Genomic DNA, 26760 nt, shown 5'->3' with positions numbered 1-26760 from the left:
TGCTTTTCACAATGAATGCAAAGGCCTTTTACATGCCACATTTGCAAATTTTTACCAGATTTAGAACTTTAAAAGTGTTGAATTAAAAAAGACTCCATTAAAAAACCTCCAAAATTCAAAAGATCCCACTCTCTCCATAACATACCTTTAGAATCCATTGCATTTCATTAAAATCCCCATAACCATAAATTATTAGTCCTCATGCTTGGTAAAAGAGTGGGGTTGGTTGCCTAGGTTATTATTTGAAGTTCAAACCATCATTTTTTCAGTTGTCCACTCCACTCTACCCTTGCAAGTTTTAAATTGGCCTTACAAAAATCCACACACACCCCCTGTAATTTAGGCCCTAGACTAAGACATACAAACTACTATTGCAAAATTGCAAATATTTCAATAGCAATTCAAATATTGTGTGGTCCTTACCCCCAAAAACTTGAAATTCATAAAATCTTGTAATTTAATTTTTCAAGGTTAATCCTTAGACTTAACAATTCACCTAACATGAAACCTTGGTTTTTTGTGAATGCTGCAAAATAGTGAAGCAACGACATCAAAGGCAAGACATCTGATGTGGAGAGTGTGCCAAGCATCAAGGCAAGAGTATTTAAGGAGGAGTAGCCAGTTGTAGAGGCATTGTTGTTGTGATTATTATTGTTGTTAATGTAGAGGGGTTTTTGTTGTTATTGTTGTTAACTATGTTGTTGAGGGTGTGTATTGTTAAGTGTTGCTAGTACTAAGAGTTGTGTGAGTTGGTACCAAATGTGTGAGTGTGTTGTGATGGCAGAGGCTTGTACTTAACATATGTGGTGTGTTTTTGTGTGGAATCCTCCCATCAATTGCATTTGTTATTCTATTCAAATACTTGAAAAAGGGAAATAAAAATTGATTCATCGATATACATGTATTGACTTGGCAAAAGATTAAAACATAAACAAACATGGTATGAAAATGCATATGTATAAGAAGGAGATCATATGTTTCACACAAACAATGTTTGAAGGGAGATCATATTAACATGTGGTGACTACTCTTAAATTCATTGGTCCTCTTTATTAAGAGTACTCTTAAACGAAAGGGAACTTCCCCATGTTTAGACACATTCGTTCATATTTTGTTATGCCCATGTACAAACATCAAGGACATAAATATGAATTGTAATTACTACATTGATGTCATTCTTGAGGGCATTTTGAGGGACATATCTAAAGGAATAGAAGGTAATTGAATAATAGGGAAGGTAAGGAATTTTGAAGAACTCCTTAACACTTTGAAAAATAGGGGTAATGAGGGTAAGGTGATTACTGGGGTGTGCACATGCCTCATAAATGTGATGGGATTATGGTGATGATTGTAGGCTTAGAATCAACCCACATTGCATTTTGTTATCATTAGTGAATCCTCTCCTTGTAATCTCAAATTTTGATCCAAAGTTCTAGGAGCATAATTGTTGAACACATGAAAGGGAGGAATCCCCGTGACAACTTAGTGGCCCCTACACACTTGCTACACAAAAGTGCTTAGATTGTGTAGGCTAAGGGCATGGCTTGAAGGTCGTGTTTTTATTTGTAAGTGACGTCAAGCAAAAGATAGAAGCCAAAACTTGCAAATGCAACATTGCTACTTTGTATAAGGGCATTCCTAGTTGATGACACAATGCTCAAGAATCTAGGCTAGCATATCAAAAAATGATGCTATCCTCCAAAATCTCATTGGATGGCCCAAGGATGTAAAGGGTTGCACAATGACACATTAATCAAGAATCTAGGGTAGCACGTCAAAAAATGATGCTATCCTCCAAAGGTCTCTCATGTGGATGACTCATGGATGTGAAGGGTTGCTAAGCGAGGTCTCTATTATTGTGGCACATTTTTCAAAAGTGTTATGAGTTGGTTGGGCTACTGCATAGATGGGTTATTGTGCAATATTAAACTTGAAAATGCATTATAAATGCAAGGATGAACGTCAAGTCTCAATTGATAGAGGCATTTCAAAGCTCATTGCATGTGAGTGGAAACCTTTGATTTTGGGGGGTTGGTAGTCACTATGTAGCTAGTGCCAAAAGAACCATTTTGTAGCATATTGCAATGCATGTAAGAAGGGAACAAGTAGTAGATGGTTGGGAATGGTCAACTGTTGCCTATTTTTCAGTTAAATACAAAGGGAAACACCACAAAATTAATGTTGAAAATTGGAGTTATAAAAGAACCTAGCGAGGCATTCCAAATGTTTAAAGTGGTGGGGTAGCACATGAGAGGGAGGGAGTGAAAACTATGCTTGAAACCCCGAGAGAGAGAGAGAGAGAGAGAGAGAGAGAGAGAGAGCAATTTCAACTAGGTATTGAAGCCACACATAAACAATTGGAGACAAGTGAACGACGGAACGATGACCTCCCAAAAGGAGTGGCACAAAGCTATTCTCCGGATGCCCCATGATAGGAATGAATGCATGCCTGAGGGTATGAATGAAAGAGAAGGGAGCTAGGGGGGAAGAGAGAGAGAGAGAGAGGGGGGGGGGGGGGGGGGAAGGCGAAAAACTGCCAAAAGGCCGCGTTGGATAACCACCCCTTTCATCACCTCCTCCTCCTCCTCCAACAACAAATTCAATACACAAAACCACACGCACATACACACATTGCCCATACGCTTACCCCTTCCGATTCTCCTCCTCCCCTCGTACGCTTCTCTCCTCTCTTATTCTTTCACTCTCTCATTAGCTGCATTTTGCTTTGTCTCTCCCACGCACACTCGAATGCTCTTCCTTCTCCTTTTTCAGAATCATGCCCTCCTTCTCTGCTCTTTTCTTCTTACCTACTCGCTATCTTTCTTGTTTCCGAGTATAACACGTATTTTTGCGCTCTATTTTGCACCCTGTTTTCATAGAGTCTCCCACGCGGAAGCCCACTCAGAATGGCGGAGAAAGTGGTCGAGAGGACTGGTGCTCTTGAAAGAAAGGCGATTATAAAAAATGCGGACATGAACGAAGATATGCAGCAGGATGCTATCGAGTGTGCTTCGCAGGTCATATCTCCTTTTCTTTCCAGGCATCTCTGCAAGTTATTGTGAATGCATAACGGGAGCGGGCACTGGCGTGTGTTATTAGGTGCGCATTGTTGCTCGTAAGGAACATCGTGATCTGCCTCCTTAGACAAGCGCAATTAGTACGCTCTTCCACACGACCATACGTCTGCGCTTAGTGACACGTATGGGTGTCGAGAAAGTAGGACCAACCTCGGCCCTTTTGAAACCTCCGAATATTGCGGCTTTTTATGTAGAAAACTCGCTATGAAAGCCCAAGTATGCAGATGTTGTTTTGCTTCTCAAGGTGGCCTTGTTATCAGGTCTGCTAGAACGCTCTTGTGAGGCAGGGTTTTCATGCTCAGCCGGTGATCTTGTTACTCTATTACTGAGCAATGAAACTCAACCATTATATAAACCAATGCACGATACAAGACCATTGGATCGTCATATAATATTTATCATCATTTAAAAAAAACTTAAAAAATGTTAAACATTGATTCACGTAGTTATATTCAAATATTGGGTCTTTGCGAAATAAAACTGTAGATGATTCCTAAAAAAATCTGGACGGTGAAAGAGAGAGTAACTTTCACATTTGGCAAAAATGTCACTTTCAAACAACATATATCCGTAAAATGTGAATCCAGGATGGTTGGTTTCGTAGGATCCGGTCCTATAGTTTGAATTTAATTTGGGTGTAGGTGATATAGAGTTTTGAAAGGTTTGGTGGGCATTTATTTAAATGTATGATGTGGATTGAACGTATGACAACGGCCCAATTAACCTGCCCACCTCTACCCCCAAAGCAATGGAGCCCTTCCCCCCTTTTGTGTTCCTTTTCACCCCTCCCCTCTCCTCCCTCTTCATCCCTCTGATTAATGGAGGATTTTATTTATTGTTGGTGGCTTTAGGGACATTCTAGGCTATAAATTGTATGGGAGCGTTAAAACCAATGACATCATATATTTGCTAAAGCATAAAAAGTAATTGCACAAGTAGCTCTTGGTATGCAAAGCATATGTAGTTTTATGGGTTTTATGGGTTTGAGTAGCCTGTCATAATGACCCTCTCTCTTATAATAGGCAGTGTCGCTCTCAGCAAGAACCAGTTCTTTCCCTAGCCTACATATAAAAACCTCACCTCATCTGCTTCAATAATTGGTGCGTTGCTTTGCCCTAGTTCACTTGAGCTTGAAGGGAGTTGTCTTTTTTTCTCTTCCTGCACACTACTTTTGGTGAGCGTGAACGAGCCATCAGCATTGGTATGGAAGTCTCGCTGCGGCTGATACATTGTGGCTTTATTTGAGAACAACATATTTCACACATCAATTGCAGATACACTAATCTGGTAGCAGATCTACCGTAGACCTTGTTCACATTCATGTAGGTCCTTGATAAGGAGCTTTTTTAAGAAGCTAAATGTGACCATGACTACTTTGATGTCTAACTGTGGGACATGCTAGGGAAGCAACACCTCACTACATCGCAGCAGAATAGGCTTCCCACGGATCTTACGAGTTCTCAGATCTCACTCCTCACAACATGTGCACAAAAGTAGAAATAGAGACACAAACAGATCTGGAGGACTGTCATTTTCATGGTCTATGGAATGTGGATAGATTAAATTACAAATTGCCCCAAACAGCACTCCTTGTAGGCAGCCTAGTGCTGGCCGCCTAACAGCCCTGTGACTGCAAGTTACTGAGCACAAACACCCGCTGGCCTCCCTTACATCTGAGCCTCTGTAGGCTTCAGTGGGTGACTGAGGGAAAGGCCAAATGGCCTCCAAATTATATGTCAGGGGATGGCAGTCTGCCACCCTTAGAATCTGGCAGACTGGCCCTAGAAATGAGAACTGACGTGCTCTGTAAATAGCCTGACCTGGTCTATTGGATGGCTGACCTAGTCTGTTGATATGCCGACCAGATCTGGGGCAGATCTGCCCCACACCTGACCCCATCCTGGGCCCTCCAAGTCTGCCTAAATAAGGCAACACCCAGCCAGTCTATTGCAGCTCCATTTGGACTCTTGGTCAGCCATACAAAGGTTTATCCATGACAGTCCACGTTGGACTGTCAAGCTATATTGCTGGGCATCCACGCAACTACAAAAAGGATATCCATGCACAGCCTCGTCAATCCCTATGGTGGATCTACACATCCCATCAGAGGCATGTGTCCCCCCCCATGGATTGGGCATGCATTTGCCCATATGGCAACCATGCTTGCTGCCTATATGGCAGGTCATATGAAACCTAAATTTTGTAATGAAGTCTATGTTAAGACAGGCAATCTCCAAATGCAGGGGCCAGGGCCAAACAAATGGCCAGAAAGGCCAAAACTGGCAAATCTCCAAACACCGAGGTCAGGGCCAAATAAATGGCCAAAAAGGCCATAACTGGCTGACCAGAACTGGCCGACCTAACCAACCAGATCTGGCCGACCAGATGGGTCAGGCCTATAAAAGGCAGTAGCCCCCTGGCTACTCACTTACCTTTTCTGGAACAGGCTGCTGCACACCTGCGCTCCAGCATTTCTGCTGCCTCTGCTTCCTCTGCCTCCACTCCTGCATCCTCTCCTGCTTCCTCTGCCTCCACTCCTGCATCCTCTCCAGCATCCTCTGCCTCCACTCCTGCTTCCGCTCCAGCATCTCTGTCTCCTCTGCCTCAGCTCCAGCATCTCTGCCGCCTCTGCCTCCTCTGCTTCAGCTCCATCATCCTCTCCTGCTGCTGCTCCAGATCAGCATCGACTTATATCTCTACTGCTGCTGTATTATTTTCTCCAGATCTGCAGCAAATCTTTGCTCTTCTGGCAACAGGTTACTGACCCAGATCTGGTTCAGTTCCAGCTAGTGGAGCTAGTGCAGCGCCCACTTCAATTGGCTGTTCTGGAGGACTGCTGTTTGCTCCCTCCACAGTTTCTTTCTCAGATATTTCTTATCTTGTATTGAGTTCCTTTGGTGATATATATTTCTTCTTCAGCTATCATTAGTCTTCAGTGTTGTTTTATTTGTCTCCAAGTACTTTCTTTATATGGTATCAGAGCAAGGTGTGCCTATCGACACCTGAGCCTTGATTTAGAAAGCTTGGAAGATAGATCATCAACTGAAGATGTCTTCTCCTTCTTCCCCGAAGCGATCTCAGCCCGAATCGACCTCTATTCAACCACCACCCTCGTCATATGTCGAGAGAGAGTCTGCAAGGATCGAAGGTGATGAATACCTCTCCAAACTCTTTAAAGAATTTGCTGAATTTCAGAAATGGAAGGAACTTGAAGCAGGTACCCGCACACCCCGTGCTTCTTCTTCTCCACGTTTTTCTCCGATACGTCAACAAGGACCTCTATTCAACTCGGAAGAAGCAGAGCAACATTTCAAGTTCGGTGCCGACGAAGAACAAGTATACCTTGACGAAAGAGGACAGGCCGGCATGAGGACAATGGGTTATTTGACAATGCCTATCCCACAAGAATCAGTGCAAGGTATGTTGCCCTATTCCCTTGGTGCAACTCCGTCTGTTATGCAAGGCATAGGAACGAGTAATCACGAGGACACAGATCCATACATGCATGTGAACACTCGTAGACGAGAAAGGAGAAATGCATCAGACAATGAGTGTGCTTTTGGTTCTCATTCTTCCTTCCCTCCCATCCCTCTCATATCTTCCGCTGCCATCTTTCCTCCAGTGGCTTCTCATCCTCCGTCTTCTCCCATGCCACTGGGCTCCTATAGTTTATTTCCCTCTATCTCTCCCGCTGCCCCTTTTTTCCCTCTCATGTCGTATCCCGCCTCTCATGTTTATCCCTCCCTCTCTGGGCCTTCTTTGAATTCTTTTATTCCTCCGGTGGTGCCGCCTCTCCCTCCTTCTCACTCCGCTCCTGTTCTGAGTCCTCTCATGCATCCACCGGTTGCTTCTCCCTATCATTCCCTTTCTTCCTCTCACCCTGTCTCTACAACAGCCAAACATGCTTTTACTGATATGACTCGTTTTAACGGGTCTAATTATACCACATGGTCAAATCTCATGCGCCGTGTGCTTGATTCTCAAGACCTATGGGAACTCGTTTAAGGTACTGAACCGCAACCCGATCCTCATGTTTATCCTTATCAGGTAGTTCGCTCGTGGCGACATCGTAATGCCACTGCCATTGTCGAAATCATGCAAGATCTTTTGCCTGAATTTCACTCTCAATTACAGCATTTGTACCTTGCCTCTGAGCGATGGGCACATCTCGTTGACCGCTATGCGGCCCGAGATCGTACTCGTTGCATCAATCTTGACCACGATCTCCAGCAATTCCAGATCACTGCTGATGATGATCTCAAGGTCAAATTGGCAGACTACCGGCGGTTAATTGCTGAATTTGCCACAACTGGTCCTCCCAAATCTGAGGATGACCAAGTTACTTTCTTTTTGAACAAACTCCCGCCCAAGTATTTAAGTTTTATGCAGCAAATCATTTCTCCCCTTTCTACTTTTTATGAGTTCGAATGTTAACTCTTGCATTATGCTCGTCTCTACTCTCAGGTCCACAAAAAACATAGTGTTCCTGCTTCAGAGGGGGCTCTTCTCTCCGGGATTCAAAAAGATCAACTCAGCACCGGGAAGCCCTCTCCCACTCCTGACTCCAATAACTCCTATGGTATTAAACCCGCCTGGCACAACCTTCCCAAAAAGAACCGGTTTTGTCAGCATTGCCAGAAAGTTGGGCATGTTGGTGACGAATGTCGCTCCAAAGCCAAAGGCATTCTCCCATAGCCCCCCACGACGACTCCTCTGCCACCTCGTTGGCGCCCTAGGAGTGGTCCTCCTCCACCTAACACTGGCCTTTGGAGACCACAGGGCCATGTCACTAATCATTTCACCCCATCCCCTCCCTTCATCACTCCCGAAGGCCTGTTTGACTGGTCCACTGGAGATTCTCTAGACTTCACTTCTCAAGCCTTGATCCATATCACCGAGCTTGACTCCTCCCCATCCATATCTGGATCAGCGTTTCATACTCTTCCATGTGGCCCTAAAGCCCCTTGGATTGTGGATAGTGGAGCCACTCATCATATGACCCCTCATCATGATCTCTTCATTTCTCGCCAACCGGCAACAAGGGGAGTCCGTTGTGGCAATAACTCTGTCGCTCCTATTAGTGGCGTTGGTTCAATCACATTTGATACCGACAAAGGCCCCAATCTTGCTCAGTTGGATCAAGTGTTTTATGTCCCCCAATTAGGGGTCAATCTTCTTTCTGTCCATCAACTTTGCCTTCTTGGCCGCGTGGTGCTATTTATAAAGATGCATGTCGAAATCATAGATGAGACATCGGGACTCCTTTTAGCTCGGGGCGAAGCCCAACCTCATGGTTTGTACCTCGTGACACAGTTTATTGAGACTCCCTCTAATACCGGCTCTGAGTTTCATCGGCTTCATGGTCTTGCTACCCTGAAAGATCCAGCTGACACAGAACGATTGTGGCATTATCGTCTGGGACATTTGTCCTATGACTCTTTATATGAAATGTCTCGGATCATTTGGTTGATGGCCTACTTAAATTATCGCGAGCCAAAGATATTTGCCGTCCATGCCAATTAGGCAAATAAAGCCGAACTCCTTTTCCTTCTCATTCCACTTCTCGAGCCAGTGAGATATTGCGTCTAATCCACCTCGATATAGTGGCAAATCTCCTGTTCCTTCATTGAATGGCTCACAATATTTCTTCTTAATTGTGGATGATTACTCTCGATATCAATGGGTGTTCTTCATGAAAGAGAAACCTGACACTTTTTCCTTCTTTGCTACTTGGGCTCGATTGGTCATGAATCAAACGGGGAAGCCTATTGGGATTGCTCGTAGTGATAATGGTGGTGAATTCATTTCCCATGAATTCACTCACTTCCTTCACGAGCATGGTATCCAACGCCATCTTACATCTCCCAATTCGCCCTCCCAAAATGCTCGTGTCGAAAGGAGACAACGCACATTCATGAACATGGCACGCTCCATGCTTTTTGTAGTCGAGTTGCCCGAAAGTCTCTGGCCTGAAGCTGTGAATACTTCTGTCTATCTCCTTAATCGTTGCCCTACTCAGCCCATCCCGAACATGACGCCTTTTGAGGCTTTCTATGGCTACCAACCCTCTATTTCTCATATCTGCATCTTTGGATGCCGCGCGTACACTCATACTCCCAATGATAACTCATACTCCCAATGATACTGGCGGTAAACTAGAACCTCGTGCTGAACTTCTACTTCTCGTTGGCTACTCAGCGGAAGCCAAAGCTTATCGCTTATTTGATCCCCGCACAAATAAAGTTTTGGTTCGCCGTGATGTGGTCTTCGATGAAAGAGATGTTCTAAAGAATTCCTCTATTCTCCCTGCTGATGACACACCTACTCCCGTTCCCCCTGAAACCTCCTTTTCTCCCCCCGAAACTTCTTTCTCTCCCTCCGAAACTTCTTTCTCTCCACCCATTGCTTCTCCCCTTCCTTGATCCTCTTCTCACGACGTGCTTCCACGCTGGTATCGACAAACTATGAAGGATGCTGGGATTGTTCCCTTAGAACTTCCTCCTCCCGGTCCTCAACGCTCTACCCGGACAGCTTCTTCCACTACCACTGCCTCCATTTTTGCCACAGCCTATATCATACATTCTGAACCTGCCACTCGGCAGGAGGTAGTTCAACATCCTGAGTGGCATCGTGCCATGAAACAGGAGCTTGAGAACATTGATCGCAATGAGACCTAGATTTTGGTCGATGGACCCAGTCACAAAAAGGTCATAGGAACAAAGTGGATCTTCCGAACAAAGCTCAAAGCAGATGGAACACTGGACAAGTACAAAGCTCGCTTAGTAGTGCAAGGATTTCGCCAAAAACATGGTATCGATTATGAGGAAACCTTTGCACCTACTGCTCGATTAAGATCCTTTTGCCTTCTCCTCGTCCTAGCCGCTCATCACAGCTGGTCTATCTATCAGATGGATGTCAAGAGTGCCTTTCTCAATGGCTACCTCGATGAGGAAGTCTATGTGGCTCCCCCACCAGGTTTTTCTCCACCTGGCCATGAAAATAAGGTATTCCGTCTCCGCAAAGCTCTTTATGGGCTTAAACAAGCACCTCGGTCCTGGTTCCACCGAATAGACACCTTCCTCGAAACTAATGGGTTTCATTCCACTCCTTTTGATCCGAATTTATATATACATCAATCTTCAGAGGGGGTCTGCTTTATCTTACTTTACGTGGATGATCTTTTGCTTTTGGGCTCTACCACCACCACACTTCAATTCATTAAAACACAACTCAGCACCACATTCGAGATGACCGATCTCGGTCTTCTCTCCTATTTCTTGGGCATGGAAGTTGTCAAGCATTCTAGTGGTATCTTTGTTTCTCAACAGAAATATACTCTTTAACTCCTTGATCAGATCATTCTCCACGAGCCTAAGCTAGCTGCCACTCCCTTGGATCCCACAGTCAAGCTCTCAAAAGACTTGGAGTCTCCTCCCTTTGATGAACATCTCTATCGTCAGGTTGTTGGCAAGCTGCTTTGGCTCATTCACACTCGTCCGGATCTTTCTTACTCAGTTTCTATTCTCAGTCAGTACTTTAATGAACCCAAGCACACTCATTGGCATGCATGTATTCGTATCTTGCGGTTCATACGTGGTACTTACTCTTATGGTTTACATTTCAGACTAGGACTAATACTACATGGATACACTGATTCCGACTGGGCTGGCGACTTGGACAATCGCCGTTCTCATGGCGGCTACATTTTCTCGTTCGGCTCGGCACCTGTTTCTTGGTCCAGCCGTTGGTCGGTCAGATCTGGTCGGCTAGGTCGGCCAGTTAATTTATTTGGCCTTGACCTCGGTGTTTGGAGATTTGCCAGTTTTGGCCTTTCTGGCCATTAGTTTGGCGTTGGCCTCTGCATTTGGAGATTGCGTGTCTTAACACCCCCTCTCAATGTCCAAGGTAGAATGCTTTCAGGGGTAATCAAAAAATGGTTCCAGGGGTGATCTATCTTCTTCATCAGCCCTTTTTTTTTCCCCCCCCCGACAAGAGGGTTTTTATTTAGATGGAGATGCCTACTAAGTAGGTTTTCATCTTCGCTAAATGCCGAGTAGTGATGGTACAATTAGAAAGTACAGAAAGAGAGGTACTTAAGGAGTGCCCTCGCAGGGGATTTGTTCACTTCCTTAAGTACAAGTATACAAATACTACTAAGGAGAAGGAGGCGGTATACCAATCCCAAGCCGTGGGCTAAGATGCTCAAGAATAGGTCGGTTAACCGGCTTGGTAAGAATGTCAACATGATTATCGGCAGCTGGAACATATATCAATCGAATAGTACCCAATTCCACTTGCTCGCGAGTAAAATGAAAGTGTATGCCAACATGTTTGGTGCGGTTGGAGAAAATGGGATTGCCGGCGAGAGTGATGGAACTTTTGTTGTCGACGTAGAGGACCGTTGGTTCAGTACAAGGAAAGTGTGGCTCTGCCAGAAAGTGCCGGAGATATATGGCCTCTGTGGTACAATCATACAAGGCCCGGTATTCAGCCTCAGTAGAAGATCCAGCAACAGTTTCTTGTTTATGGCTCGACCAAGAAACAGGTGCCGAGCCGAACGAGAAAATGTAGCCGCCATGAGAATGGCGATTGTCCGAGTCGCCAGCCCAGTCGGAATCAGTGTATCCCTGTAGTGTTAGTCTTGGTCTGAAATGTAAACCATAAGAGTAAGTACCACGTATGAACCGCAAGATACGAATACATGCATGCCAATGAGTGTGCTTGGGTTCATTAAAGTATTGACTGAGAATAGAAACTGAGTAAGAAAGATCCGGACGAGTGTGAATGAGCCAAAGCAGCTTGCCAACAACCTGACGATAGAGATGTTCATCAAAGGGAGGAGACTCCAAGTCTTTTGAGAGCTTGGACTGTGGGATCCAAGGGAGTGGCAGCTAGCTTAGGCTCGTGGGGAATGATCTGATCAAGGAGTTTAAGAGCATATTTCTATTGAGAAAGAAAGATACCACCAGAATGCTGGACAACTTCCATGCCCAAGAAATAGGAGAGAAGACCGAGATCGGTCATCTCGAATGTGGTGCTGAGTTGTGTTTTAATGAATTGAAGTGTGGTGGTGGTAGAGCCCAAAAGCAAAAGATCATCCATGTAAAGTAAGATAAAGCAGACCCCCTCTGAAGATTGATGTATATATAAATTCGGATCAAAAGGAGTGGAATGAAACCCATTAGTTTTGAGGAAGGTGTCTATTCGGTGGAACCAGGACCGAGGTGCTTGTTTAAGCCCATAAAGAGCTTTGCGGAGACGGAATACCTTATTTTCATGGCCAGGAGGAGAAAAACCTGGTGGGGGAGCCACATAGACTTCCTCATCGAGGTAGCCATTGAGAAAGGCACTCTTGACATCCATCTGATAGATAGACCAGCTGTGATGAGCGGCTAGGCCGAGGAGAAGGCGAAAGGATGTTAATCGAGCAGTAGGTGCAAAGGTTTCCTCATAATCGATACCATGTTTTTGGCGAAATCCTTGCACTACTAAGCGAGCTTTGTACTTGTCCAGTGTTCCATCTGCTTTGAGTTTTGTTCGGAAGAACCACTTTGTTTCTATGACCTTTTTGTGACTGGGTCGATCGACCAAAATCCAGGTCTCATCGCGATCAATGCTCTCAAGCTCCTGTTCCATGGCACGATGCCACTCAGGATGTTGAACTGCCTCCTGCCGAGTGGCAGGTTCAGAATGTATGATATAGGTTGTGGTAAAAATGGAGGCAGTGGTAGTGGAAGAAGCTGTCCGTGTAGAGCGTCGAGGACCAGGAGGAGGAAGTTCTAAGGGAACAATCCCGGAATCCTTCATAGTTTGTCGATACCAGCGTGGCAGCGGGGCGCGAGAAGAGGATCGAGAAATGGGAGAAGCAATGGGTGGAGAGAGAAGTTTCGGGGGGAGAGAAAGAAGTTTCGGGGGGAGAGAAAGAGGTTTCGGGGGGAATGGGAGTAGGTGCGTCATCAGCAGGGAGAATAGAGGAATTTTTTAGAACATCTCTTTCATCGAAGACCACATCACGGCGAACCAAAACTTTATTTGTGCGAGGATCAAATAAGCGATAAGGTTTGGCTTCCATTGAGTAGCCAACGAGAAGTAGAAGTTCAGCACGAGGTTCTAGTTTACCACGAGTATCATTGGGAGTATGAGTGTACGCGCGGCATCCAAAGATGCAGATATGAGAAATAGAGGGTCGGTAGCCATAGAAAGCCTCAAAAGGCGTCATGTTCGGGATGGGCTGAGTAGGGCAACGATTAAGGAGATAGACAGAAGTATTCATAGCTTCTGGCTAGAGACGTTCGGGCAACTCGGCTGCAAAAAGCATGGAGCGTGCCATGTTCATGATTGTGCGCTGTATCCTTTCGACACGAGCATTTTGGGAGGGCGAATTGGGAGATGTAAGATGGCGTTGGATACCATGCTCGTGAAGGAAGTGAGTGAATTCATGGGAAATGAATTCACCACCATTATCACTACAAGCAATCCCAATAGGCTACCCCGTTTGATTCATGACCAATCGAGCCAAGTAGCAGCGTGTTCCAAGAAGCACGGGGTGTGCGGGTACCTGCTTCAAGTTCCTTCCATTTTTGAAATTCAGCAAATTCTTTAAAGAGTTTGGAGAGGTATTCATCACCTTCGATCCTTGCATACTCTCTCTCAACATATGACGAGGGTGGTGGTTGAATAGAGGTCGATTCGGGCTGAGATCGCTTCGGGGAAGAAGGAGAAGACATCTTCAGTTGATGATCTATCTTCCAAGCTTTCCAGGTCAAGGCTCAGTTGTCGATAGGCACACCTTGCTCTAATACCAACTGTCCTCTACGTACCTGCTTCAAGTTCCTTCCATTTCTGAAATTCAGCAAATTCTTTAAAGAGTTTGGAGAGGTATTCATCACCTTCGATCCTTGCAGACTCTCTCTCGACGTATGACGAGGGTGGTGGTTGAATAGAGGTCGATTCGGGCTGAGATTGCTTTGGGGAAGAAGGAGAAGACATCTTCAGTTGATGATCTATCTTCCAAGCTTTCCAGGTCAAGGCTCAGGTGTCGATAGGCACACCTTGCTCTGATACCAACGGTCCTCTACGTCGACAACAAAAGTGCCATCGCTCTCGCCGGCAATCCCATTTTCTCCAACCGCACCAAACATGTTGGCGTACACTTTCATTTTACTCGCGAGCAAGTGGAATTGGGTACTATTTGATTGATATATGTTCCAGTTGCCGATAATCATGCTGACATTCTTACCAAGCCGGTTAACCGACCTATTCTTGAGCATCTTAGCCCACAGCTTGGGATTGGTGTACCGCCTCCTTCTCCTTAGCAGTATTTGTATACTTGTGCTTAAGGAAGTGAACAAATCCCCGGCGAGGGCACTCCTTAAGTACCTCTTTTTCTATACTTTCTGATTGTACCATCACTACTGGGCATTTAGCGAAGATGAAAACCTACTTTGTAGGCATCTCCATCTAAATGAAAACCCTCTTGTCGGAAAAAAAAAAAAAAGGACTGATGAAGAAGATAGATCACCCCTGGAACCATTTTTTGATTACCTTTTGACTTTAGTGTAAGGATTGTATGACCTTTATAGTGCATAATAGAAGCTGGCATGGAGTCGTCATCATCCTGCTCATCATCATCCACCCAGTCAATGTTGTGCAAGCTTGCTTTGATCTTTGTCAATATTTCACTATATGTGTCCTCCTCTTTGTACCAATCTTCTGGGAGTGGGAGTCCCCCTATTCTAATCTTCAGCGCATTATCACATCTAGCTTCGTGTTCTTTAATCTCTGCTTGAATATAAGACTTACTTGCTTTGGTTTCCACTTCCACAATCACTTCCTTTTTTGCAGTTTGTACTTCAACGTGAACAAGATCTTTGACTGTAGAGACTAGCTGCGGGGTAGGGGGGGAATCCTAACAAGATTTTACAGCCTCATCAATCAATGCCTACTTACCAGGCGCTTCCAGAATGTGAAGTCGAGCCTTTGCTTTTGCGAGTTCCAATCGTAGCTCTCTCACTGCCTGTTGCAGATAAAAAATCTGATCTTGTTTTCTAAAGATGGGTCGTTTTGAGCCTTCTTGTTGGTAATTCCGTTCATATGGAGAGGGTGTCATGGCTGTAACTGTAGAGTACCGAGTCCTGATGGTTGAAGGAGTTGAGGGGGACTTGGAGGAGAGGGTAGGCCAGTCCATAATTAGCTGTCTGTTGAACCCCCTAGCTTAACCTAACCCCCGGGTTAGGTTGGGGGTTTAGCCCAACTTGGGGTCTATACGGACGGGAGGGAGAGGTACGGAGGGGAGGACTAGGTATGGACGGGAGGTATGGAGAGAGAGAGAGAGAGAGAGAGAGAGAGAGAGAGAGAGATTTGTACTTCAATGTGAACAAGATCTTTGACTATAGAGATCTTTGACTGTAGAGACTAGCTGCGGGGTAGGGGGGGAATCCTTACAAGATTTTACAGCCTCATCAATTACTGCCTGCTTACCAGGCCCTTCCAGAAGGTGACATCGAGCCTTTACATCTGCCAGCTCCAGAATGTGAAGTGGAGCCTTTACTTCTAGAGAGGTGTAGTGTGTGAGCTTTTTCTCACTTGTTTTCTGCAGGGTAGTTGGAAGTTTATCCAGGGCACATTGCTAGGGCCAATGCTGGATGGAGGGCTGCACATTTGCCTGGGGTTAGGGCTGGTTCAGAGGCTGTTTAGGGCTGGATTTGGTCAGCCTCATAAGATGGGTTGGGGCCAGATCTGGCCACCCAACCAGGTCGAGTGACCCAACCAGTCTGGTCAGGTTAAACCAACCAAACTCGATCCACTTGGGTCGGGTTAGACCGATCAGAAGCCAGCCCAGTCAGCAGGTGAAACTTCTGCCATAAATAGGGCCCCTTGCCCTCTTGTATCTGTACCATTTGTGGAGGTTTTTTCTCTGCCGTAAATGCAGGGTTTTCCCTGACTTCTCCTGCGCATTTCCATCTGAATCTCCTTGCAGTTTCAGTTGATTTTCTGCTCTTAGTTTCTGCCCGCATATCCGTTGCACTTTTACAGAAACATGGTAAGGTCATTTTGCCCACTGACAATAGTATCCCCAGGATTGAAGCTCAGGTGGGCATGCTGGGTAGGATAAAGTGCATTTCCAAACCAGCTAAAACTCTATTGGTTTAGGTCCATTATGTTAAGTCTGTGGTTCTAAAGAAAAATAACTTGTGTGTTTCTGAAGGCACTAGAGAAGTACAACGTGGAGAAGGACATAGCTGCATACATAAAGAAAGAATTCGACAAAAAGTACAATCCAACCTGGCACTGCATTGTGGGTCGCAACTTTGGTGAGTCCTTTTACATCCATAACAATCCCCCGGTCTCCTCCCAACACGTATAGAAGAAGGAAAAAGGGCATGCACGTCAAAGTGCACACATGCATTTGGTTGATACCATGTGAAAGAGCTGCATGACGATGATTACATAGGTGGCTGCTATCTAGGTAAACCTGCTTGTTGATGGAAGACAACATTTCATGAAGCAACGAGTTGGAAATTTCAAGGGCATATTTATTTCCCTCTGTTTTCTGATTTGTGAATCCTTTTCTGCAGGTTCTTATGTGACACACGAGACAAAACACTTTGTGTATTTTTACCTAGGACAGGTTGCAGTTCTGCTATTCAAGTCAGGTTAATGTTAACTGTTTATGTTCCAGTTCGGCCTGAAAACTGTCCGGTTTTTCTATATGGGCTGTTGGTTATTATCAACTGAAATTTGACAGTGCTGATAAGTACATGCTCTTCAATATTTCAGTAGAAGGTGGAAATTCCTGTCACATGTTGGCCATACATATGTAGTTTTTAACTGCACATAATGCAACACCACTCAATTGAGCCGTCAGATCAACTGGCATTCCTGAATGTAACATATTCTTTATATAGACTTCTTTCAGCACTTTTTATTGAATCTGCAAGCCATACAGAATCCAGGATTTAATGTCTAGTACTATAGGACCGTTATCATGCTATTAACTTAACTGACCAAATTTTTACCACATCTAGAAAGTTTGTCATCATAATTGGAACGCAGACCTGGTATCCCATGGTGATTTTCCAGCACTGACTTGTAAACTGTGAGTGTTGTTTTGTGAATATGTCAATTTTATTATTGATTGCACTTGCATGCATGAAGACTTTACTTTGAAATAGCTCTATTATAAGGAGAAGGTACCGTGTTTATGCATGAAATACATATTATTTTGGTGGTTTTTTAATCTAGCTGGCTCATTGTCTATTGATGAGTCTGCACATCTATCTGATGTACATTAAGTTAAGAAGTTTGTGATTCCACTCCCACACACACGTAGTGTGAGCTCCTGGGCTATTCTATTAGTCTTCCGCTATGTGTATCCTCTGTTGGTCGATTTCTAACATGGTATCAGAGCCCAAGTAGGAGGCTCACAGGTGTGGGAGCCTGAAAGCAGGGACCTTGATAAAGGAAGACCTTGATTCATAAGCTCTTGGGAATCGACTTCCACGACTGGAGGACAGTGCGCTTGCGAGAAGGGTGGTGACTGAGGTTCATTCAGGTGCGTTCAGAGTTTTGGTCTATGGACCTTTCCAACATATCGCTCACATCACGTCGTCTACTTTTTCACCATGGGCATCTTTGTCTTCCCAATCTTCGAGCTTCTCTCCATCTATTGGTATGAGTATCTTCCCCTCGTTCACCATATCCTCTGGCTATGCCTCCACTCCCGTTGTCAATTTCCATAGCTTCCGAGCCACTAAATGACTCCGGATCCTCACCTTCCAAATCGGGTAATTTGTCCCATCCAGTTTTCCAGACTCTCCAAAGCTAGGGATGGTGAAAGAAGGAAATGTGGGGGAGGGGGAAGGGAGAGCGTTTAAAGGATGAAACCTCTAACTTTCGAGGAGTTGGGTCCATTACTGCTACAGGAAGAAGCTAGGGAGAAGCTTTACAACAACGACAAAGATCACAAGGTGTTGCTGGCGAAGGATTACGTTGGCAAAGAAAAGGGCAAGCCTAACGGTGGCAAGTCTTGAAGGATGACTCTGATGACGAGGACATTTCCAAGAGGAAGAAGCAGAAGTGCTTCTATTGTGACATGCTAGGCCATTTTGCGAAGGATTGCAAAAAGAAGGCGGCGGATCAGAAAAACAAGAGGAAGGAGTCCAACTCAGATTCAGAGGATGACACAAAAGCCAAAGGTAATGTGGTAATTGAAGAGTTGTTCTTGGTGACATCATCATGTGTTATTGAGGTTAGATATGCCGACCTAGAAAGCACAGTGATGATGTTTGGCATTGAGATGTTCGATGAGGAGTCAGAGACCTTTGTGAAGGTGAAGGATAGCATGGAGTGTTTGGTATCCTCCAGGTGCGTGGCTGTTGATACTGACACGAGGATGGATTCCTTGGAGTGCCCTAGGGTCTCATATTCAGATGGTTGCTGTACTTTAGAAGAGGATAGTACATGGCTACACAGGCTTTTGATATGTGACTTGATGAGGTGCATCGTTTGCTTTCCGAGCAAGCACATAGGCAGTACGACGATGTGGTATGTACTTGATGTTCTTCATTTGAGCCTTTATAGCATGTTGTGGAGAGAATTTGCTCTTCATTTGTCTCAGGTAATGCGAGATTGGAAGGAATTGGCCTTCTTCGAAGGCGGAAGGGAAGTGTGGGTGCTTCTTCAAATCTTGGACATAAATTGCTGGAAGTTGATGGACAAGGTGTATTGAAGCCAGAAGAGTATCTGCTTGAGAGCTCAGTGAGAGTTCATAGTCCAGGTTATCTAAAGATATTCACCTTGCCAAAGGAAGGATGGGTTGAGACGGACCCTCAGAGCATGGTGCCTGGAAGACTCTAGGTTGTTCACTCATTATGAGGGGGACAACTGGAAGATCGTGGCGGTTGGATTGCTCGAGTTTGAATGTGGGAACATGACTGAAGGTGGTGCCAGGAGGTGCTACCAAAGATGGACTCGTATACCACGATGGTGTGCGGAAGCGGAACTAGACCTGGTGGAGTAGGAGTCACTGGATGAAAAGCCAGGAAAAGATTTCGACATCGAAGTATTCCAGAGGACTACGACCTGGGAGTCATTGGAGCATCGTCATTGACGTGTTGGCATTGGGCCGAGATGTGTCGGTGAGAGGGGGTGTTGGCAAGGTCACATCCCCCATCTGTAAGCCCCCATATGAGGAGAGCATGGGGAGGTTGAATCTAGTGTCTAAGAGAGCCACATGGGCAGCATCATGGCTGCCATGAGGGCAGGGATCAGACGAGAAAAGAGAGAGGGAGGGGGCGGTCACATGGGCAGCACATGAGCTGCCATATGGGAAGCACAGCAGTCTGGCAGAGGGCTGACAGAGCCGTAGCATGTATAGGTGCACATGTGGCAGCATGAGCGGGCTGGAGGGGCCTGCGTGGCAGGCTTTCTGTCAGAGAAGATGGCGCAGAAGAGCAGGGCAAACCAGCAGATCAGGTCGGCCACATGGAGGCCTGGTGGAGCAGCAAAGGGGGCTGCTAGTAGGCAGGGACATGCCTTTATATAGGGCTGGGCCCTTGCCTTGATTGGAGGGCCAAGGCCCTAGAAGAGTGGGCCAAAGGGCCCTGGTTTGAGAGCCCTTAAATGGCTGGACCAGCCACTGACTGGTCGGCCAGTGTGGTTGGCCAGAATCAGCAAGGCTGGTCGGTTTTTGTCAGCAGCCCTTGGGGGCTATAAAAGGAGAGCCTCTAGGCCGTCATTCCACATCTTTTGGAGCAGTCTTTCCCAGCAGGTTGGAGCAGTGGAGCAGCTGTCTTGGGGCCTATATTCAGGAGGACCAAGAGGACCTGTGTGCTGTAGACAAAGCTTGAAAGGGGCTGCCTACCTAGGCTGACACACAGGGCAGCATGGTTGAGAAGATCATTCTGGACAGAGTCTACAGATGCTTGAGGTGGAGCACACAGGCTTGAGTCTAGAGATAGCCGGCAGATAGGAGAAGGACCTTGTTGTAAGATCAAAGGACCACACCATTGGTGGGACTCTGGATCTATCTCTTTTTTATTGTGTCCATAGCTTTGGACTGAAATATATTATTTTGGTGGTTTTTTAATCTAGCTGGTTCATTGTCTATTGATGAGTCTGCACATCTATTTGATGCACATCAAGAAGTTCGTGATTCCACCCCCACACACACACAGTGAGCTCTTGGGCTATTCTATCAGTCGTCCACTGTGCGTACCCTCTGTTGGTCGATTTCTAACATGATATGGGCTTTGTTCTCATGCCCTTGTTGATGTGAGGCGGAGCTGTTATCACCCTACGAACGATGCTCATCTTTACACATTTGGAGAGCGATGGATTGGCTCTCACAAATTCTACAGTTGATAAGAGTTACGCGTAGTGGGATACGTAGAAATTGTAGTGTGACCATGTACTGATTTTAGTTTTCTATATGCTCACAATAATAGTTAATGATTTGAAGGATTTATTTATTAGAGGTCATATCCCCTACAAAAAAGAAAGGACAATTGACTTTTGGTTAGCACTTATTAGTCTAATGAGAGTTCTTCAACGATATAGATGAGATTGATAGTATAGGGGTCGCCTCAAAGACACTATTGGAGTTGCTTATTTCAACATTCACAGTCATAGGAAGACACACAATAAAGTAATTAAGAGTACAATGGTTCTAAAACTGAGCGGTATTCTCTTCTTGTTCAATATTTTTATGCCCATGCATGGCAATTGAATGTCATGGCAATTGAATGTCGACAACTAGCCTTGGATTGTACATAGTGAGTGGTGTTTGCGTTCTTCCTAGTATTGAAGTCGCATTGATGTCTTAATGGCAATCTTGAGTATATTTATAATTATTGGTGTGCACTTTAGAAATACCCAATGGTAGGTGCAAAATGTGGCATTAATTTGTGAACAATCTAACATGACCCATTGGACCCCATTAACACACATACATTATTTATCAATCCTTTATGTCTTAAATTATTATCTATGGGTACTTTGTCCTTTCCTCGAATAGGATTTGGTGTTTTTTTCAACCTTGTAGATTACATTCTTGAATACTTCCAAAGGTTTCATTTTTGTGAATGATTCTTTATGGCTTGTCATACGAGATGATGCTATACGATCAACATACCATGGGTCTTGAACAACGTTTTCTGCTACATTGTTGACCTGGTATTGAGTTCTTTTACAATTTTGTAATGGGTTGTTTTTCTTCTTCCAAACTTGCAGTGACTATACATTTTTAGTTAATTTGCATAATGAGTATGACTTTGTCCAATGAAATTTCCTTTTTGGTTATTGTATTAACCATCTTGATCATAATGTCTATTTCGTAATCTCTTTCATAATTTTCAAATTTGTGACAAGAATGGCACTAAATTCTTGACATGTTTTTTGATGAATTTTCTTTGCATTGAAAATTTTCTCTACATGAATTATTTCTCAATTTTGATGATTTCCTCTTGAATGCTCATCCTAATACCTACCTTGATATCTATTTGGTTTTTGATGTTGATTATGTAGCTAATGTTGATGTTGATGTCCACCACTTCTATTTGTTGATTCGTCCCTTCCTCGACATCTATTGGAGGTTGCTAAAGCTTGTTTACTTGATTGTTCTTTCCTTGCTTGAATTGCGTGTTCTTAACCCAATAATACTAACTTTAGTTCTTCTAGTATTGGCACTTGGTTTTGAATTGCTATGCTTTGAACCAAATTCTCAAATTCTTCCTCGAGTCCATCGAGGATGATTTGGATCACATCTGTATTGCAAGAAAAGAATTTGTTTTCATTTTGTATATCCAAGTGCCATAATGTGAGTAGTCTAACTTTTTTGAAGATTGAAGACATGTTGCTTGAAGTTGACATGATTTGGGTATTAAACGACTCGATTACAAAGGAAACGTGATGTTTTGACTCATAATTTAAGTAGAGTTTCAAATCTCTCAACTTTTTTGTTGATAATTTTGTTATAGACTTGTTGAACTTGATGGTGAAGTTAGGATTGAATCTCATCAAATTTAAGTGAAAGGGACCCGTAATATACTTCTAAGTGTTGGTTACAAGTGCTTGAATTGACCTTGATATTGATGTCCAAAGTGGTCAAAATAGCATGAAAATATGCCAAAATGTTTCTTTTCGTGTTCTTGAAGGCTGGGTCAAAATGACATTCAAAACAAAGATCAAATGAGTAAGGTGTGTGATCCAAAAAATAGGCCATTTACGGCTTTATATGGACGATGAATTGGTCACAGACATGCCACTTTGATCGGAAGATCATCATGATATAGATGTTCAAATCGGTTTGTATAGTAGGGTTTTGTGGAGTCCAACCTCCAGACTAACCAAGGGCTCAAATCGGCCTAACTATCCACTAGCTCCAATGGACTGGGGGAAATACACGTAATCGTCGATAGTGGTTACCTCAATGATCATGGGAGCCCATGACCTCTATTGAGGTTTTATTTTAGCTACTACTTCCAAGATCCAAAGATAATGATGAATCGGCTTCAAAATCGGCCTTTGAAGAAAATCTTCATGAGTCATGACCCTCTTAATCACTCTCATACTCTCTCGAAACACATAAACTTCAAACATGTATAACAAGAGCTCCAAAGGTTTGAGTTGGGTCATATTCCTCTACAAGGTTGAAAGTAGACAAGCCTCAACAAAAGCAGCATGCTTTGATACCATGACAAAATATGGAGAGAGGAGAGGAGAGAGTATCGAGGGTGGGTGAGAGGGTGGGTGAGGTAGAGAGCATACCAAAAATGACTAATTGTACACTTTATAAGTCATAACTCGTAAAGGATGAATCCTTAGGTTTAAAGTTAGGGTTTGGGTTAGGGTTTCTTACCCCTTTTTCTTTTTAGCATAGGGTTTCCAACCCTTCTTCCTTTTTTACACTATATATGTTAGTGCATTATCCACTATACTTGACATGATGTTGAGATTGATCCTTTGACAAGAAGAGGGAAATGGGGCCCATTTTTTGGACATTACAAGGGTGGCCCTTCTTGGACCCTGTTAGGGTCAGCTTTGGTGGTTTCTTCACTCCCATATACCAAACACACCAATGTCTCTTTTGAGGATAGGGTTGGTGGATGTTATAAGAATGTCACATAAGTGTTGGGGTTGAATCAAGGAGAGATGAACTAGATACTATTTAAAACCATCCCATGATGGACATGGACCTAACAGAAAGCTTGGACACTTTGGTAAGTGTGGGATAGCATCTTCAATCGTGTCACATCTCACTGCTCTGGTTGTGCAAGGATGGGGACGAGGTTCATGCACACTTCATTGCAAGAAGAGAGGGAGTCTCTCATTGGCCAACCACATATCCCACTCCTCTAGTTGTGCAAGCATGGGGAGGAGATTCATGTACGCTTCATTGCAAGAAGAGAGATAGTCTCTCTATTGGCCAACCACATATAGTGACACAAAATTGCAACCTTCTAGAGTCAAGACGTCCCACTGTTGGAGTCAAGATGTCCGACTTTGCAATTCATGCAAGGCTTTGGTGTAGGTATGACATACTAATCAAAAAGTGTCTTTTATTATGGCACTTTATTAAAGAAGAGGGACTTTCCCCTAGTGTATTACAATGCCATTGTCTTGGCCTTCCACTCCTGGGGGGGTGATTCAACCTTGTATCCCATCGACCAGATGAAGAACAAAATCATGAATATCGACGGTCCCACACATCCATGCAAGCACAATGCACTAGGGATGTCATTCACGATGATGATGTTAATGAGCTCTTTTTTGACCCATTGCATAAGTCCCTTGCATCTGATTTCAAAATTCCACATTAGCTCTCATCCTACATTGATTAGGAGACTTTGCCCTTGGTGGGAAGTTTATAGCCTCCTCACCCAAGGTGATAGTTTCATTCTATTGGGTATATCAACTTATAATTCCATAGGGCACTTGTAGAAGCTTCTTAGACATGATCATAGATTAAGAATGGAACTGTAGAGGGTACAAGATTGAGGGTAGGAGCTTGAGAAACAAAAGGTAGCTTGGCAAAAGTGCATGGACGACATGGATGCTTTTGGAACATTAAAAAGCCATGTCTCATATTAGGTGAGGCATAGCCTAAGGAGGAGATAGTGAGAAATATGCACCTACCATGAAGGGGTAGAAAATAGTGGCCCCAGGGCATATATTAAACATATGTAACCCAAAGATGTGGATTCAAAAGATGGGGTTTTTAATCTAGGAAATACACAAAATACATACATAAAATTTACAGAAGCATGAAATTTAAAGTTTTAAGGAATCTAAGCCCCATATGTAGGTAAGGGCTCATCATTACTAACCGTTAAATACATGCTTTGGGGTTTTTAGGTAGTGAAACCCTTTGAAATAGTGCTATAAAAAATTAACAAAATAGTTCTAACATTGTAGCAACAGATCTTTCAAGGGGTAGGGTTTTTTTAAAAGACATCCCAGATTGATGAAAAGCAAAATATAAGAAGTAAAGTCTTGTCTTTGATCTCTTCTATTCTTTTCCCTTTTTCTCATGATCCATGTATTACAATGTTGCATTTTTGCAAGTAAGGGTGTTTACACACTTTCCCGCCCATGGGCATGCCCAAAGCTTATGGACAGGTAAGATTGCCTGCCCATAGCCCGCCCACGGTGGAGGCACGGACCGTGACCATAGTGTGTAAACTCCTTAAACAATCTTCTACTTCTGTAAAGTTTTATCCAACGAATTGTAAATACCAATTTCATTAATAGAAATAGGGCATTCATCTAAGTCAAATTTGAAATCTGGATCATGTATTTTATGAAACAAGTTCTCATGAAGGATTGAATCCAGAGGCGTTGTATGCAAAGTCAGTCTAGAGGTCAAACTTCTACAACCTCAAAAAGTGCTCATTCATATGCACGATCAAGCACTGCGCTCCTGATGATCGTTGCGTCCCAGATGAACGTCTTCACGAAACCACGTCTGCCCATCTGGATCTTCCTCCTTCGTCGTTTTGGGCGATTGAAATCGTTGACCCTCTGGCACCCACACGCCTGTACATGGGTCCGGCATCCACCACGAGCTTCGTGCCGTCTTCTGCACTCTTTCCTTTCGATCCGCTTTCACATGACCTCCTCCCTCCGTTGCCACCACCGTTACGCACCTGCTCAAAACATATCGCGCACCAGTCGCTTTGTGAGTAAAAGTTCAATCTAGTCTGCCAAGATAAAGGGGCATCGCAAATTCAGAGCTCTACTCGTATACGTTTCTACGTCGTGTAGCGAACTCTCTGCTCAAAAACCTTGCAAAAACAGCAAACTAATTGGTGTGCCTCAAGCGTCAACGCGGGTATTTCCATTAATCAATCTCATGTGCAATGAGGTGTGAAATTCTTACTACCCAGCGTGGCCATCGTTTACATCTCCGCTTGGTTCCGGGATTCCAAATGTGTTAGGTACAAAGAACCAAATATAGTGCACTCGGAAGGCCAAGAAATGGGTTCTAAGCCTAGAATAATGACCGAGAGTTGCTTGATTTCTCAAGGAACTCGGTCCACAGGCGACAACAATCTGAGATAACACTGCGCTTATCATAATCACAGTCGCTTGAAAACATCAAATAGGCAAAGTGTCGAGTTACTGAGGTAGCGAACTCACCGTCGGATGCAGACTATGGATCTTGGCTCACAAGCTGCAACACAAGCTTTAGCTACGCTGTCTGCTCGCAAACAGAACCGCGCCATACTTCTTCAGCCGCAAGGACGGATCTCAGAAAATGTACCGTTTAGATCTTCCAAGCTGCGCCTGGTGCTACGGCGGCAGCCACTCTACGATAATCTCGGTCTATGTGAGTCCTGCCAAACGTGCGCAATGGGGCGTTTCAAGACGCGGATCTCCATTCAATTGCGCGTTTTCATCCGATTGCAAAAGGATTCCTTATACTTCGACTTCGAAGAGAACATAATCCTGTACGGTAAATGCACATGCTACTACTGCAGCTTCAAATGATTCGTGGCTAAAGCGGACCCGGACAGAGTGGAAAAGCAGTTGATGGGCTCTGGATGATGGATCACCGACGTACGTACTCGCAATTGACGTACGCTAAGTGGGTGGATCAGGTTTACTCGCGGGAGTGGGAGGTCGATTTCGGATAGGCCAGACGACAAGATGGTGCGAATGGTACCTGTCTTGCAAGCAGATCACTCCAGCTTCGGCTGCTTGGACCTTCACGGACCTGGCTGCCCTCGTTAGATTCCCTGAGAAGTACCCTGGTGGTGCTCGACCCTTATGCTACCTTGTGCTTGGCCAGCTCTAAGTATATTGTAAGGGCTTAGCACATGGGAAAAGGTGGTCAAGAGTGGTCCCATGCATATTTCTATCCAAGGATGGGAATGGAAAAAGGTGGTCCCATCCATATTTCTATACTATTCCTATCCCACCATGTACTAACAAGAAAAGAACTAGGGATGGGTTTAAGAGGAAGAGGACACATCCCATCATTTCATGTGCTAAAGAGGTGGGGACCGCGGGGGACAAAGACACATGTTATCCTTCCATGTTTTTGAATCCCTAAAAAAGAGGAACGCATTCTAGCTGCCAAGGTCTAGGGGCCATGGTCCACGATGGGAGAAAAAGTGACTACTTCCATTCTAAATCCATCCTAGACTACTTGGTGTAGGATGGGAGTAATGATGACAAAAAG

At 44.3% G+C, this 26760-nt stretch overlaps 2 protein-coding genes across 2 annotated transcripts; one reads left to right on the top strand and one right to left on the bottom strand.

Annotated features, from left to right (window-relative positions):
- Positions 1–2520: 2520 nt before the first annotated feature.
- LOC147902499 (uncharacterized) lies at positions 2521–17009 on the top strand. The gene is made up of 4 exons (XM_087373270.1): positions 2521–2672; positions 2880–3017; positions 16285–16390; positions 16655–17009. Exons 2-4 carry the CDS (start codon positions 2907–2909, stop codon positions 16735–16737), a joined length of 300 nt encoding a protein of 99 aa, XP_087229396.1. The 5' UTR covers positions 2521–2672; positions 2880–2906; the 3' UTR covers positions 16738–17009.
- Positions 17010–24555: 7546 nt separating this feature from the next.
- LOC147902498 (uncharacterized) lies at positions 24556–26044 on the bottom strand. Its single transcript, XM_087373681.1, has 2 exons — positions 25716–26044; positions 24556–25222 (listed from the first exon to the last, which is right to left on the bottom strand). The coding sequence occupies exons 1-2, from the start codon at positions 25799–25801 to the stop codon at positions 24982–24984; spliced, it is 327 nt and encodes a 108-aa protein (XP_087229807.1). The 5' UTR covers positions 25802–26044; the 3' UTR covers positions 24556–24981.
- Between the last annotated feature and the right edge of the window lie 716 nt (positions 26045–26760).

This window comes from Dipteris shenzhenensis, chromosome 4, assembly GCF_047967505.1.
Source record: "Dipteris shenzhenensis isolate YYH24624 ecotype China chromosome 4, Dip_SZ_1.0, whole genome shotgun sequence".
In the NCBI taxonomy this organism is placed as follows: domain Eukaryota; kingdom Viridiplantae; phylum Streptophyta; class Polypodiopsida; order Gleicheniales; family Dipteridaceae; genus Dipteris; species Dipteris shenzhenensis.
This window is presented reverse-complemented; position numbering and strand designations above follow the sequence as displayed.

What these genes read in the sequence shown, in the direction of transcription:
- LOC147902499 (XM_087373270.1), top strand. Translation starts at nt 2,907, where the DNA reads ATGGCGGAGAAAGTGGTCGAGAGGACTGGTGCTCTTGAAAGAAAGGCG. An exon ending in CTATCGAGTGTGCTTCGCAG is followed by an intron (nt 3,018 to 16,284) that starts GTCATATCTCCT and finishes GTGTTTCTGAAG; the next exon opens with GCACTAGAGAAGTACAACGT. An exon ending in CATTGTGGGTCGCAACTTTG is followed by an intron (nt 16,391 to 16,654) that starts GTGAGTCCTTTT and finishes CCTTTTCTGCAG; the next exon opens with GTTCTTATGTGACACACGAG.
- LOC147902498 (XM_087373681.1), bottom strand. Translation starts at nt 25,801, where the DNA reads ATGGCGCGGTTCTGTTTGCGAGCAGACAGCGTAGCTAAAGCTTGTGTT. An exon ending in TCCATAGTCTGCATCCGACG is followed by an intron (nt 25,223 to 25,715) that starts GTGAGTTCGCTA and finishes TGTTTTGAGCAG; the next exon opens with GTGCGTAACGGTGGTGGCAA.